The 17,358-nt window shown below is 43.2% G+C and overlaps 1 protein-coding gene across 1 annotated transcript in view; it reads right to left on the bottom strand.

Moving 5' to 3' along the window:
• LOC130236566 (kinesin-like protein KIF2A) overlaps window positions 1-16,853 on the bottom strand; it is a 31,246-nt gene extending 14,393 nt beyond the window's left edge. Inside the window, exons 1-15 of the mRNA XM_056467295.1 lie at window positions 16,717-16,853; window positions 15,463-15,557; window positions 12,306-12,434; window positions 11,811-11,865; window positions 11,234-11,338; window positions 10,659-10,759; window positions 8,768-8,863; window positions 8,649-8,703; window positions 8,395-8,557; window positions 7,665-7,755; window positions 6,127-6,190; window positions 5,942-6,033; window positions 1,049-1,191; window positions 549-753; window positions 355-465 (exon numbers count right to left, since the gene is read on the bottom strand). Of these exons, the coding sequence (XP_056323270.1) occupies window positions 355-465; window positions 549-753; window positions 1,049-1,191; window positions 5,942-6,033; window positions 6,127-6,190; window positions 7,665-7,755; window positions 8,395-8,557; window positions 8,649-8,703; window positions 8,768-8,863; window positions 10,659-10,759; window positions 11,234-11,338; window positions 11,811-11,865; window positions 12,306-12,434; window positions 15,463-15,557; window positions 16,717-16,777 (1,566 nt within the window). The 5' untranslated portion in view covers window positions 16,778-16,853. The remainder of the gene's footprint in view (window positions 1-354; window positions 466-548; window positions 754-1,048; window positions 1,192-5,941; window positions 6,034-6,126; window positions 6,191-7,664; window positions 7,756-8,394; window positions 8,558-8,648; window positions 8,704-8,767; window positions 8,864-10,658; window positions 10,760-11,233; window positions 11,339-11,810; window positions 11,866-12,305; window positions 12,435-15,462; window positions 15,558-16,716) is intronic.
• Window positions 16,854-17,358: the final 505 nt, after the last annotated feature.

Genomic DNA, 17,358 nt, shown 5'->3' with positions numbered 1-17,358 from the left:
CCGCGGCTCTTGATCATCACACACACTCGCTGTCTCGCTCACAGACACACACACACACTCTGTCCTCTTCCTGAACTCTGCTGTGTCCCTATAATGCTTGTGTTGTGTGCAGTATTTTCAGCAGAACTGTGCTGCTCCTCTGCTGATGAAGCCTTCACACTCTGATCATCTGCTGGATGAAGATCAGTGAAGAGTGACCAGCAGGAGGTGACATGCAGACAGAGCACCTGCAACACTACACTGACCACAGCTTCAGCTTCACTGTACAACACCTGTGTGTGTGTGTGTGTGTGTGTGTGTGTGTGTGTGTGTGTGTGTGTGTGTGAGAGAGAGTGTGTGTCCTCTCACTCTTACCATACAGGTCCTAGAGTTCTCCCCGATGAAGGAGTCGCGCAGCACCTGGGTCAGTTTACTGGCTCTGAATGGAGTGTGAGGTTTGTTTCGACCCAGAGCCCTGATGCACTCCTGCAACACACACACACAGATCAGTCAGTCAGGGTCAGGGGTCAGCTGGGGGTCCGAGGGCACACACATACACACACACTCGCCTTGAGCGCCAGCAGGCTCTTGTTGATTTCGGCTCCCTCCAGCCGGGTCTGTCGGTCTGCACTGGACGTATCGGCGCCGCGCTCGTTTCCCGCCAGATCGATCAGAGAGAACTTTCCGTGCAGCTTCCCTCGCCGGCGCACGATGATCTGGAACACTGCATGACTGCGGGACGAGTGCGCATTAGCGGAGGTCTGACCCGACGTCCTGCAGAGACACGGAGACGCACGCACACACACACATAGACACACAGACAGATGCATACACAGAGATTAGTGTTGGAAGCAAGTGTGTGCTGATCAGTCCCTCAGGTGTATGTGTCTGTGTGAGTGCGTGTGTGTGTGTGATCTGCAGTGTGTGTATCTGTGTGTGTGAGAGAGTATGTTTATCTGTGAGTATGAGTGTGTGTGATCTGCAGTGTGAGTCTATCTGTATGTGTGTATGTGTATGTGCGTGTGTGAGAGTGTGTGTATGTGATCTGCACTGCAGTGTGTGTGTGCACCTGCAGCTGTTGCCCATCTCGATGAGTTTGAGCACATCCTCAGTGCACCTGACCTCTCGCTCCTGCAGTCCCACCACCTGCACCTGCTGCTTTCCATCCTCCAGCACTCGCAGCTTTGCCTTCCGGTTCAGCAGATCAAACACCTGCAGCAGAACAGCAGATCACACACACACACACACACACGCTGAAGATAACTGATGGACTGACAACAGACTGACAAACTAACAACTGATTAACAACTGACTGACAACTAACAACTGACTGACAACTAACAACTGACTAACAACTGACTGACAACTAACAACTGACTGACAACTAACAACTAACTGACAACTAACAACTGACTGACAACTAACAACTGACTGACAACTAAAAACAGACTAACAACTGACTGACAACTAACAACTAACAACTGACTGGCAACTAACAACTGACTGACAACTGACTGACAACTAACAACAGACTAACAACTGACTGACAACTAACAACTGACTGGCAACTAACAACAGACTGACAACTAACAACTGACTAACAACTGACTGACAACTAACAACTGACTAACAACTGACTGACAACTAACAACTGACTAACAACTGACTGACAACTAACAACTGACTAACAACTGACTGACAACTAACAACTAAAAACTGACTGGCAACTAACAACTGACTGACAACTAACAACTGACTAACAACTGACTGACAACTAACAACTGACTGGCAACTAACAACTGACTGACAACTAACAACTGACTAACAACTGACTGACAACTAACAACTGACTGACAACTAACAACTGACTAACAACTAACAACTGATTAACAACTGACTGACAACTAACAACTGACTAACAACTGACTGACAACTAACAACTGACTAACAACTGACTGACAACTAACAACTGACTAACAACTAACAACTGATTAACAATTGACTGACAACTAACAACTGACTGACAACTGACTGATAACTAACAACTTACTAACAACTGACTGACAACTAACAACTGACTAACAACTAACAACTGATTAACAACTGACTGACAACTAACAACTGACTGACAACTAACAACTGACTAACAACTGACTGACAACTAACAACTGACTGACAACTAACAACTAACAACTGACTGACAACTAACAACAGACTAACAACTAACTGACAACTAACAACTAACAATTGACTGGCAACTAACAACTGACTGACAACTAACAACTGACTGACAACTAACAAAAGACTAACAACTGACTGACAACTAACAACTGACTGGCAACTAACAACTGACTGACAACTAACAACTGACAACTAACAACTGACTAACAACTGACTAACAACTGACTGACAACTAACAACTGACTGGCAACTAACAACTGACTGACAACTAACAACTGACTAACAACTGACTGACAACTAACAACTGACTAACAACTGACTGACAACTAACAACTGACTAACAACTAACAACTGATTAACAACTGACTGACAACTAACAGCTGACTAACAACTGACTGACAACTAACAACTGACTAACAACTGACTGACAACTAACAACTGACTAACAACTAACAACTGATTAACAACTGACTGACAATTAACAACTGACTAACAACTGACTGACAACTAAAACAGACTAACAACTGACTGACAACTAACTAACAAGTGACTGACAACTAACAACTGACTGACAACTGACTGACAACTAACAACTGACTAACAGCTGACTGACAACTAACAACTGATTAACAACTGACTGACAACTAACAACTGATTAACAACTGACTGACAACTAACAACTGACTGACAACTAACAACTGACTAACAACTGACTGACAACTAACAACTGACTGACAACTAACAACTGACTAAAAACTAACTGACAACTAACAACTGACTAACAACTGACTGACAACCGACTGACAACTAACAACTGATTAACAATTGACTGAAAACTAACAACTGATTAACAACTGACTGACAACTAACAACTGACTGACAACTAACAACTGACTAACAACTGACTGACAACTAACAACTGACTGACAACTAACAACTGACTGACAACTGACTGACAACTAACAACTGACTAACAACTGACTGACAACTAACAACTGACTAACAACTGACTGACAACTAACAACTGATTAACAACTGACTGACAATTAACAACTGACTAACAACTGACTGACAACTAAAAACAGACTAACAACTGACTGACAACTAACTAACAAGTGACTGACAACTAACAACTGACTGACAACTGACTGACAACTAACAACTGACTAAAAACTAACTGACAACTAACAACTGACTAACAACTGACTGACAACCGACTGACAACTAACAACTGATTAACAATTGACTGACAACTAACAACTGATTAACAACTGACTGACAACTAACAACTGACTGACAACTAACAACTGACTAACAACTGACTGACAACTAACAACTGACTGACAACTGACAACTGACTGACAACTAACAACTGACTAAAAACTAACTGACAACTAACAACTGACTAACAACTGACTGACAACTAACTAACAAGTGACTGACAACTAACAACTGACTGACAACTGACTGACAACTAACAACTGACTAAAAACTAACTGACAACTAACAACTGACTAACAACTGACTGACAACCGACTGACAACTAACAACTGATTAACAATTGACTGACAACTAACAACTGATTAACAACTGACTGACAACTAACAACTGACTGACAACTAACAACTGACTAACAACTGACTGACAACTAACAACTGACTGACAACTAACAACTGACTGACAACTGACTGACAACTAACAACTGACTAAAAACTAACTGACAACTAACAACTGACTAACAACTGACTGACAACTAACAACAGACTAACAACTGACTGACAACTAACAACTGACTGACAACTAACAACTGACTAAAAACTAACTGACAACTAACAACTGACTAACAACTGACTGACAACCGACTGACAACTAACAACTGATTAACAATTGACTGACAACTAACAACTGATTAACAACTGACTGACAACTAACAAACAACTGACTGACAACAACTGACTAACAACCGACTGACAACTGACTGACAACTAACAACTGACTGACAACAAACAACTGATTAACAACTGACTGACAACTAACAACTGTCTAACAACTGACTGACAACTAACAACTGACTAACAACTGACTGACAACTGACTGACTACTAACAACTGACTGACAACTGACTGACTACTAACAACTGACTGACAACAACTGACTAACAATTGACTGACAACTGACTGACAACTAACAACTGACTAACAACTAAAAACTGACTAACAACTGACTGACAACTAACAACTGACTAACAACTGACTGACAACCGACTGACAACTAACAACTGACTAACAACTGACAGACAACTGTCTAACAACTGACTGACAACTAACAACTGACTAACAACTGACTGACAACTAACAACTGATTAACAACTGATTAACAACTGATTAACAACTAACTGACAGCTAACAACTGACAAACAACTGACAACTGATTAACAACTGACTGACAACTAACAACTGATTAACAACTGACTGACAACTAACAACTGATTAACAACTGACTGACAACTAACAACTGATTAAAAACTGATTAACAACTGATTAACAACTGATTAACAACTAACTGACAACTAACAACTGACTGACAACTAACAACTGATTAACAACTGATTAACAACTGATTAACAACTGACTGACAACTAACAACTGACAAACAACTAACAACTGATTAACAACTAACTGACAACAACTGACAAACAACTAACAACTGATTAACAACTAACTGACAACTAACAACTGTCTAACAACTGACTGACAACAAACAACTGATTAACAACTGACTGACAACTAACAACTGTCTAACAACTGACTGACAACTAACAACTGACTAACAACTGACTGACAACTGACTGACTACTAACAACTGACTGACAACTGACTGACTACTAACAACTGACTGACAACAACTGACTAACAATTGACTGACAACTAACAACTGACTAACAACTAAAAACTGACTAACAACTGACTGACAACTAACAACTGACTAACAACTGACTGACAACCGACTGACAACTAACAACTGACTAACAACTGACAGACAACTGTCTAACAACTGACTGACAACTAACAACTGACTAACAACTGACTGACAACTAACAACTGATTAACAACTGATTAACAACTGATTAACAACTAACTGACAGCTAACAACTGACAAACAACTAACAACTGATTAACAACTGACTGACAACTAACAACTGATTAACAACTGACTGACAACTAACAACTGACTAACAACTGACTGACAACTAACAACTGATTAACAACTGATTAACAACTGACTGACAACTAACAACTGATTAAAAACTGATTAACAACTGATTAACAACTAACTGACAACTAACAACTGACTAACAACTGACTGACAACTAACAACTGATTAACAACTGATTAACAACTGATTAACAACTAACTGACAACTAACAACTGACAAACAACTAACAACTGATTAACAACTGACTGACAACTAACAACTGATTAAAAACTGATTAACAACTGATTAACAACTAACTGACAACTAACAACTGACTAACAACTGACTGACAACTAACAACTGATTAACAACTGATTAACAACTGATTAACAACTAACTGACAACTAACAAATGACAAACAACTGACAACTGACTAACAACTGACTGACAACTAACAACTGATTAACAACTGACTGACAACTGACCTATATATAACTGACAGATACAAACTTGAGCATGAAGAGTAACTTAAGTCTGCATAACCCAACTCAACCCAGCAGTTCAACACACTGTTATGGAGACTCACTTTCCCACTGTAGATCTCGAAGAAGGTGGCGAACACCTGCAGGTCCAGTTTCTTATAGATCGGTTTCTTCAACATCAGGAAAACGTCCCGCGCTGGAACCCAAACATAGAACACGTGTGTGTGTGTGTGTGCGCTTCTGTGTGCATGCATGCATGTGTGTGTGTGTGTGTGTGTGTGTGTGTTACCAGCGAGAGCGTAGATGCCTTTGGAACAGTCCTGGTTCTTCCCAGAAAAATCTCCACCCATGGTCTGAAAGTGAGAAATATAGATAATAGATTATGGATTATAGATTATGGATTATAGATTATGGATTATAGATTATGGTTTATAGATAATGGATTATAGATTATGGTTTATAGATTATGGTTTATAGATAATGGATTATAGATTATGGTTTATAGATAATGGATTATAGATTATGGTTTATAGATTATAGATTATAATTTATAGATTATAATTATAGATTATGGTTTATAGATTATAGATTATGGTTCATAGATTATGGATTATAGATTATGGTTTATAGATTATGGTTTATAGATTATAGATTATGGATTATAGATTATGGTTTATAGATTATGGTTTATAGATTATGGATTATAGATTATGGTTTATAGATTATGGATAGTAAATCATGGATTATAGATCATGGATTACGGTTTATAGATTATGGATTATAGATCATGGATTATATATTATGGATAATAGATCATGGATTATAGATCATGGATTACGGTTTATAGATTATAGATTATGGTTTATAGATTATGGTTTATAGATTATGGTTTATAGATTATGGATAATAGATCATGGATTATAGATCATGGATTAAGCTTTATAGATTATGGTTTATAGATTATAGTTTATAGATTATGGATTATAGATTATGGTTCATAGATTATGGATTATGGATCATGGATTTTAGATCATGGATTAAGCTTTATAGATTATAGATTATGGTTTATAGATTATGGTTTATAGATTATAGTTTATAGATTATAGATTATAGATTATGGTTTATAGATTATGGATTATAGATTATGGTTCATAGATTATGGATTATAGATTATGGTTCATAGATTATGGATTATAGATTATAGATCATGGATTAAGATTTATAGAATATAGATTATGTATTACAGATTATGGATTATAGATTATAGTTTTTGGGTTATAGATTATAGGTTGGTGGCACAGTGGGTAGCGCTTTGGCCTCACAACAAGAAGGTCGCTGGTTTGAGTCCCAGCTGGGTCAGTTGGTGTTTCTGTGTGGAGTTTGCATGTTCTTCCCGTGTTGGTGTGGGTTTCCTCCAGGTGCTCCGGTTTCCCCCACAGTCCAAACACATGCACTATAGGGGAATTGATCAACTACATTGGCCGTAGTGTAGGAGTGTGTGTGTGTGTGTGTGTGTGTGTGTGTGTGTGTGTGTGTGTGAATGAGTGAATAAATGACCCCTGATGAATAAAGGGACTAAACTGAAAAGAAAATGAATGAATGAATGAATGATTATAGGTTATAGATTATGGATTATAGATTATAAATCATGGATTATAGATTATAGGTTAAAGTTTATGAATGGCAGGATATGATTATAGGTTAGGGTAAGGGTTTATGTATGATAAATTAAAGAGTATAAATGATAGATTATGGATTATAGATTATGGATTATAGGTTATAGATTATAGATTATGGAAAATGGTCCTGCAGATGTGGTTTACTGACGTGAGTTTTCCCACTGCCCGTCTGCCCGTATGCGAAACACGTGGCCATTCCTCTCTCGAACACTGTCTCCACCAGCGGCCGCGCAGTGAACCTGCAGCACACAACAACAACAACAACACAACATCATCAACAACAACAACAACAACAACATCAACAACACAACATCATCAACAACACACTGGACAGTCTCCACCAGCGGCCGCGCAGTAAACCTGCAGCACACAACAACAACAACACAACATCATCAACAACAACAACAACAACACAACAACATCAACAACAACACACTGGACACAGTCTCCACCAGCGGCCGCGCAGTAAACCTGCAGCACACCGTAATGAAATATCTAGTCTAATATTATTTACTGTCATCATGGCAAAGACTAAAGACATCAGTTATTAGAGAGGAGTTATTATGTGCAGAAATGTGCTGAAGAAATCTCTGTTAAACAGCACTTGACAAATACTGCACAGGAAGGAGAATAATTTGACTAATATACACACACACACAAACACACACACACACACACACACACACACACACACACACACACATATATATATATATATATATATATATATATATAAATAAATGTAAAAGTAAATATATACATGTCCGCACACACAAAACAACTTGCCAAACAGTTTTTTCACTATTTAAGCCCCCCCCCACATCACACAAAGAGACACAGACACAGACACAGACACAGACACAGACACACACACACACCTGTACACCATCTCGTTGGTGGAGGTGTCGTCGAAGGCGTAGTCGAAGCGGAAGGTCTGGTTCTCCAGGTATCGGGTCAGGTCCACCTTCTGCTTGGGCTCGTGCACCATCACCACATCCTTACTGGGGATGGTGATGACGTCCAGATCCTTCATGCTGAGCTCTGCACAACACACACACACACACACGCACGCACGCACACACGTGTCAGAAACACACACCGCTACACCAACACAACAACAGTTCATACACACCTTTTTTATTCAGAGGCCTCGTCCGCACACACACGCATATCCGGTGGTCCTCAATCTGAAAAAACACACACACTGTTAACACACACACACACACGTGCGCAGTCAGGAGATGCACTTACCAGGTCTGCAGTGGTCAGCGGCCGGTAGTCCAGACTTGCTCTGAAGTCTCGTATCATACACATGATCTCATAGTTGGGGGTGGTGGCGTCGACCTCCTGCACACACACACACACACACACACACACACACACACACACACACACACACACACACAGCTTGTCATTATGAGTCTATTATATATGTACTGTACTTACACTATATTAGAATAATACACACGAACACTCACAATGTTTCTTGCTAGGCAGTTGATAGGGGGTTCTGAAAGGTTGCTAAGGCGTTGCTAGGGTGTTCTGAGTGCTTGCTAAGGTGTTGCTAGGTGGTTGCTACAGTGTTCCGAGTGACTGCTAGGTGGTTGCTAGAGTGTTCTGAGTGGCTGCTAGGAGGTTGCTAAGGCATTGTGAGGTGGTTGCTAAGGCACTGTCTAGGTGTTGCTAGGCACTGCTAAGGTGTACTAGGTCATTGCTAAGGTGTTGCTAGGTGGTCACTAAGGTGTTCTAAGTGGTTGCTAAGAGGTTGCTAAGGCGTTGCTAGGGTGTTGCTAGGTGGTTGCTAAGGTGTTCTAGGTCGTTGTTAAGGTGTTGCTAGGTGGTTGCTAGGCTGTTCTGATTAGTTCATAGGCGGTTGCTAAGGCATTGCTAGGTGGTTGCTAAGGTGTTGCTAGGCGGTTGCTAAGGCGTTGATAGGCAGTTGCTAAGGTGTAGCTAACTAGTTGCTAAGGTGTTGCTAGGTGGTTGCTAGGGTGTTTTGAGTGGTTGCTAGGCGGTTGCTAAGGTGTTGCTAGGTGGTTGCTAGAGTGTTGCTAGGTGGTTGTTAAGGTGTTGCTAGGTGGTTGCTAAGGTTTTTTTGAGCGATTGCTAGGCAGTTGCTAACATAAATTAGCATGGCTCTAGTATAGATTGGCATTTTGCTAGGATGTTTCTAGCATAAATTAGCATGTTGTTAGTATGAATTAGCAAGTTACTAGCATGTTTCTAGTATGAATTAGCTTGTTAGCGTGAATTTAATATAATTTTGCATGTTTGCTAGTATGTTTCCAGTATGAATTAGTATGTTAGCATGAATTTAATATGATTTAGCATGTTTGCTACTATGTTTCCAGTATGAATTGGTATGTCGTTAGTATGTTTCTAGCATGGCTCAGTATATTGTTAGTATAAATTAACATGTCTTTAGTATGTCCAATGTAAAGTCAATGGCAGTTTTTATAAAGGAAGTCTGCGGGACAGTTGCTAGGGTGTCATAAGTGGTTGCTAGGGCGTGACTAGGAAGTTGAAAGGTCATGAGTGATTGGCAGTTTGGTAGTCTGAGTTAAACGAGCCCAGCCTTAAGTGTTAAGTCAATGGGACTTTTCCGAATTTTCCTGGACAGTTTTGGGAAAACCGTAAGTCAGATCCGTTGTAAAAGATATATCCGCCCGAGTCAGAGCAGTATAGAGGTCTGGAGTACGTTTGGTGGATGAGGTACTGTATGAACAGTCTAGGAGGAGACGCGGACAGAGTCACAGAAGAAGAAGTTTATGAAGGATAACAGCATATTATACTGTTATACCATGATGCTGACAGCTGCCTGTGTGTGTGTGTGTGTGTGTGTGTGTGTGTGCAGTGTATGAGTGTGTAGTAAGTGCGTATGTGTGCCTTAGTTTGTGTAGTGGTGTAGTGTGTGTGTGTGTGTGTGAGTGAGTGAATGAGTTTGGGTGTGTTTGTGTCTGAGTGAGTGTAAGTGTGAGTGTGTGTCACTCTGTGTGTGTATGTGTGTGTGTGTGTGTGTGTGTGTGTGTGTGTGAGTGAGTGAGTGAGTGAGTGAATGACTGTGAGGGTGCTTGTGTATTCATATATGTGTGTGTGTGTGTGTGTGTGTGTGTGTGTGTGCGTGTGTGTGTGTGTGTGTGACCTGCGCTCGTTTCTCTCTCAGCTCCTGCTGCTGTAATCGTCGTTTCTCCCGCTTCTCCTGAAGCTTCTCCACTTCCTTCACACAGTTGGACTTCCTGCGAGCTGCAAACACACACACATACACACACACAGATGCGCGCACACAGACACAGACGTCAGCCTCAGAGAGATTCAACATGAGACACGCTGGAAATCAACTACAAACACTGCTATTGTTCAGAAGTGACACTCAGAGCCCTTCACACACACACACACACACACACACACACACGCACACACACACACACATCTGGGGCTTGCTGAAATGAAATGTGGTTGTTTAGATGTTTAATGTGTGTGTGTGTGTGTGTGTGTGTGTGTGTGTGTGTCGTCAGTACTAATCTACATGTGGCAGCGTTAATTACAAACAGGAACGAACCTAAGACAGACACACACTACACTTTACTGCTGCTATCAGGGTGTGTGTGTGTGTATATGTGTGTATGTCTCTTTATATATGTATGTGTACATGTGTATGTATGTCTCTATAAATGTGTGTGTGTGTGTGTGTGTGTGTGTGTGTGTGTGTGTGTGTACCGTTCTGCTGCTGCAGTGTCTGCTGTTGTATGTTCATAGGAGGCGCGGGCGCTGCTGGAGGTTCGGTCTGCTGGCTCGGCCGCGCTCGAGTCGTTCCTACAGTCACTGAATAAAGCGGATCTCACATCACACACATATTTGGACACACACATGCTGATTCTTCATACACACATTTCAAAACAACAGCGAGTCGACAAGTGCAAACACAAACGAAAGCACTTCAGCACAGGGGTGTGTGATACTGATTATTGTGTTCTCGTCCTGTCAGGGGTGAATAACGCACCGCTGAACCTGCTATAATGAGCTCATTACCACTGAATCAGTCCAAACGATTCACTCAAACAGCTGAATCACTTACAAACAAACCCAGCATCTTCTTGAATGAATCACTGAATCACTCAAATGATTCGTTCAGAAACAGACTGATTCCTGATTCAGATGTTCTGCTTTGTTTGTTTTCAGTGGTGAAGCAGAAAGAGCAGACAGTATTCAGGTGTGTAAACACGGAGTCACGTGTGTTCAGAAACGTGTTCAAAGTGCAGAATGAATCAGTGAATCATGAGGATGATGATTTTACCTCGGTTATCCTTCGCTGGCGTTTCGCTCTTCACAGGCGCTGCTGCTCGACGATTCTGGAGGAACAAACACACTGTACATCAGGGACATCTACACCACACAGATAAACGTGTAAGTTTGAATAAATACCATTCCCTCATTATAGAGTCCTCTAGTCCACATCTTCATAGACGATTCATTTACATTCTAGCTAAACGCAGGTCATAGTGTTGATTTAGAGTGTGCTAATGTTGTGTTGAGTCTCCTGCAGCAGGGTTAAATGCATGTGATGTCAGAGACTCTGTCATTTCCTTTCACTGTGTGTTTAATACTAGAATCATTCTGCTGTGATCGTGATCTGACACTGTTCAATCAATGTGCGGCTGAAAGACTGTAAGCCCCTCCCCTTCTATAACCCAACACTGCTCTGATTGGTCAGCTAAGCCAAGTTTGTTCTGATTATTCTTTGGCAGAAGTGTGGGAGGTGAGTTTCACACACACATACACACACACTCACCTTGCTCTGCGGGATCTTGTTGGGCCTGGCAGCACTGCACATGAGTGGTGGAGGTGTCTCTGGGCTCTGCAGGATCTCTTCTTCTGGAGCCACATCTGGATTCAGGCTGAAGACGCTCTCCAGATCCACCTGTGAAGAGCTCAGACCATCAGCTGACCCCAGAACAGCTGACCCCACAACAGATGACCACAGAACACTGACCCCAGAACAGGTGACCCCAGAACACATGACTACAGAACACCCAAACCCACAACAGATAACCCAGAACACATGACCATCAACAGCTGACCCCAGAACAGATGACCATCAACAGCTGACCACAGAACAGCAGACTCCAGAATAGCTGACTCCAGAACAGATGACCCTAGAACAGCTGACCCAGAACAGATGACCCCAGAACAGCTGACCCTAGAACAGCTGACCCCAGAACAGCTGACCCCAGAACAGATGACCATCAACAGCTGACCACAGAACAGCAGACTCCAGAATAGCTGACTCCAGAACAGATGACCCTAGAACAGCTGACCCAGAACAGATGACCCCAGAACAGCTGACCCTAGAACAGCTGACCCCAGAACAGATGACCCCAGAACAGATGACCTTAGAACAGCTGACCCCAGAACAGCTGACCCTAGAACAGCTGACCCCAGAACAGCTGACCCTAGAACAGATGACCCTAGAACAGCTGACCCAGAACAGATGACCCCAGAACAGCTGACCCTAGATCAGCTGACCCCAGAACAGCTGACCCCAAAACAGCTCACCCCAAAACAGCTGACCCCAAAACAGCTGACCCCAAAACAGCTGACCCCAGAACAGATGACCCCAGAACAGATAACCCCAGAACACCTGACCCCAGAACAGCTGACCCCAAAACAGCTGACCCTAGAACAGCTGACCCCAAAACAGCTGACCCCAGAACAGCTGACCCCAAAACAGCTGACTTCAGAACACCTGACCCCAAAACCGCTGACCCCAGAACAGCTGACTCCAGAACACCTGACCCCAAAACAGCTGAACCCAGAACACTGACCCCAGAACAGACGAACCCAGAACAGATGACCCCAGAACAGCTGCTTTTTACCCCAGAACAGATGACTCTAGAACAGCTGACCCTAGAACAGATGACCCTAGAACAGATGACCCCAGAACAGTTGACCCCAGAACAGCTGACCCCAGAACACCTGACCCCAAAACAGCTGACCCCAGAACAGCTGACCCCAGAACACCTGACCCCAAAACAGCTGATCCCAGAACACATAACCCCAGAACACCTGACCCCTGAACAGTTGACCCCAGAACAGCTGACCCCAGAACAGCTGAACCCAGAACAGATGACACCAGAACAGATGACCCCAGAACAGCTGAACCCAGAACAGCTGAACCCAGAACAGATGACCCCAGAACAGCTGACCCCAGAACAGCTGACCCTATAACAGCTGAACCCAGAACAGATGACTCTAGAACAGCTGAACCCAGAACAGCTGAACCCAAAACAGATGACCCAAGAACAGATGACTCTAGAACAGCTGAACCCAGAACAGATGACCCCAGAACAGCTGACCCCAGAACAGCTGACCCCAGAACAGCTGAACCCAGAACAGATGACCCCAGAACAGCTGACCCCAGAACAGCTGACCCTATAACAGCTGAACCCAGAACAGATGACTCTAGAACAGCTGAACCCAGAACAGCTGAACCCAGAACAGATGACCCCAGAACAGATGACTCTAGAACAGCTGAACCCAGAACAGCTGACCCCAGAACACCTGACTCCAGAACACCTGACCCTAGAACAGATGACCCCAGAACAGATGACCCCAGAACAGCTGACCCCAGAACAGCTGACCCCAGAACACCTGACCCGAGAACACCTGACCCTAGAACAGATGACCCCAGAACAGCTGACCCCAGAACACCTGACTCCAGAACACCTGACCCTAGAACAGATGACCCCAGAACAGCTGACCCCTGAACAGCTGACTCCAGAACACCTAACCCTAGAACAGATGACCCCAGAACAGCTGACCCCAGAACAGCTGACCCCAGAACACCTGACTCCAGAACACCTGACCCCAGAACAGCTGACCCCAGAACAGCTGACCCCAGAACAGCTGACCCCAGAACACCTGACTCGAGAACACCTGACCCTAGAACAGATGACCCCAGAACAGCTGACCCCAGAACACCTGACCCCAGAACACCTGACCCTAGAACAGATGACCCCAGAACAGCTGACCCCAGAACAGCTGACCCCAGAACACCTGACTCCAGAACACCTGACCCTAGAACAGATGACCCCAGAACAGCTGACCCCAGAACAGCTGAACCCAGAACACCTGACTCCAGAACACCTGACCCTAGAACAGATGACCCCAGAACAGATGACCCCAGAACAGCTGACTCCAGAACACCTGACCCTAGAACAGATGACCCCAGAACAGCTGACCCCAGAACAGCTGACCCCAGAACACCTGACTCCAGAACACCTGACCCTAGAACAGATGACCCCAGAACAGATGACCCCAGAACACCTGACTCCAGAACACCTGATCCTAGAACAGATGACCCAAGAACAGCTGACCCTAAAACAGCTGACCCCAGAACACCTGACTCCAGAGCACCTGACCCTAGAACAGATTACCCCAGAACAGCTGACCCCAGAACAGCTGACCCCAGAACACCTGACTCCAGAACACCTGACCCTAGAACAGCTGACCCCAGAACACCTGACTCCAGAACAGATGACCCTAGAACAGATGACCCTAGAACAGATGACCCAAGAACAGCTATAATGATATAATTTGTTCAGCTATTTAGTGTTGATTTTCTGCCAATTGTAGGCTAAAACATGTTGTGTAAACTACATATTCTATCTATTATAACAACATAAACACTATTGTATTGTACATATAAAATTAAATATTTTATTATTTTTATAAAAATGAAGACACAAAACTTTTGTTTTCTATGACATTTTGAACATGTTTCACCTCAGCTGCAACCTGAAATTCTGTTTTTAAAAATGTAAGACTTGAAGAGCCGCGGACACCCTGCTAAACTGAAGCGCAGAGAGGCGTGCATTATAGTACATCTATTATTATATGAGCACCAGCAATGAGACTGTGATGGACAGCTGAATATGAACATGCTTCACCTCCTTCCCTTTGGTGTCTCCATTCTCAATCCACTCCACCGTCACGCTGTCATTGTGGTCATTCAGAGACGTCACCATGGCCTGGTGGATCCGGCCTGAAGAAGAGAAAGAAGAACACACTGTAAACACACTCTGAAGAGCAGAAATAAAGATTATACAACAATAATATAATCACGCACACACGCACGCACACACACACACACACACACACACAGCACAGTCTCCTTGCAGCTTTGCATGGTTATTCGTGTGGTTAACTGTGTTTATATGCTGTCCCCCATCTACACGACACTCGACTCTTCTGATGGTGACTGTAACACTGCGACTGCTTGTGAAGCTGCTTCAGGATGATCAATATGCTGATATTAGTGTGATTATTCTGATATTCAAGTCAACATTTAATGAATTATTGTCAACAAAAGTGATCAACAGAACAACGAAGAGAAGCATCGTGTAACTTCATTAAGCTATCAGTGAAAACACACACACACACACACGCTTCACTTCAGCCTATAGCTGCACAGGAGCTGCACATGATGCTTAATGCTGTAATATGCTGAAGATAAAGCAGCTATAGCACATCCAGAGGTCTAATTACAGGCTTCATATCTGTCTATGAGCGCACCATGATCACAGCCCCTGTGTTAATAACTGCTCATTATGTGCTTTATCTGCTTATGTTTACACACACACACACGCACACACACTATTCTGTAATGCTGTGATAATGTTAGCTCCGCTGATTAAATCTGACACGCGTATATCTGAAGAGAACGCCTCGGCTAGCGGTGATGTCTCTGGGCGTCTTCCTCGGGGATGATGATGATGATGCTGCTGCTACACTGCGAATTTACCAATCTACTATGGCGAGGGATTCACTCATGAATATTAATTACGCACAGCCACATTCTGCCATCTGATTGGACGGGGAGCACACGACGTCGCCTGAGCGCGCTGACGCAAACGACCATCAAAGCGATACCGCGCCCAAACGCTTTAACGCGGTTACCAAGCAACGTCAGGAGGCCTCGTTAATATTCATGAGCCAGGCCCTCCCTATAGTAGATTCGGTAAATTCGGTAACGGGTTAGCAGGAGCGTGCGCGTGTAAAACAGCGGTTCTGCGGTGTGGCATGAGCGGACAGCAGCAGCAGAAACCCCCGTCCGGCTGTGTGGATCCTCCGCCGGTGTCTGCAGCCGCTGTCTCGGTTTACCGGAGAAACAAAGATGCTGCGGCGACGGCGGCGACACTCACCGTCACTGCGCTTGATCTCCACATAGATGCCGATCTGGATCCTGCCGAACAGAGCCGCCATGCCTCATCTGTGTCCGGTCTGTGCAGGGATTCTGACCGGAGAAGCGGATCCGCCGATCGGTAGAACCGGGATGAGGAGGTCAGAGGAGGAGTGCGCATGCGCAGAGCACACACGCCCATCACTCAGCGCTTTGTCTCCATGCGGCGCTGCAGATCTTTCATTCTGGCTGGATTATTATATTTATTTGCTCGGAAATACTTATTTTAGAAATATTATTTTAATCTGAACGAGCATTAAAATACAGTTTAAAAATGAAATAAATGAACGGAACATAGTATATATAACCTAAAGCACACGCACTGCCGGAGAAACACACACGGGGGCAGCAGAGAGCAATCTCTCAATCACAATGAACCATAGTGGCTAATTCAGAATAACTGCTCATTTACCAGTCACCAGTTCAGCCAGAGATTATTGTCTACTCATTATTTAGGGTTATACATTTTCACGAGTTCCTTCTGTTCAACACAAGAGAAGATATTTTGAAGAAAGATGAACAGCTAAGGGAGTCAATGGTTAGCGGTTTCCAACATTCTTCAGAATATCTGCTTTTACATTCAACAGAATAAAGAAACTCATAA

Source organism: Danio aesculapii, chromosome 10 (genome assembly GCF_903798145.1).
Source record: "Danio aesculapii chromosome 10, fDanAes4.1, whole genome shotgun sequence".
Classification (NCBI taxonomy): Eukaryota; Metazoa; Chordata; class Actinopteri; order Cypriniformes; family Danionidae; genus Danio; species Danio aesculapii.
The sequence above is the reverse complement of the archived record's forward strand: the minus strand, read 5'-3'. Positions and strand labels throughout refer to the sequence as shown.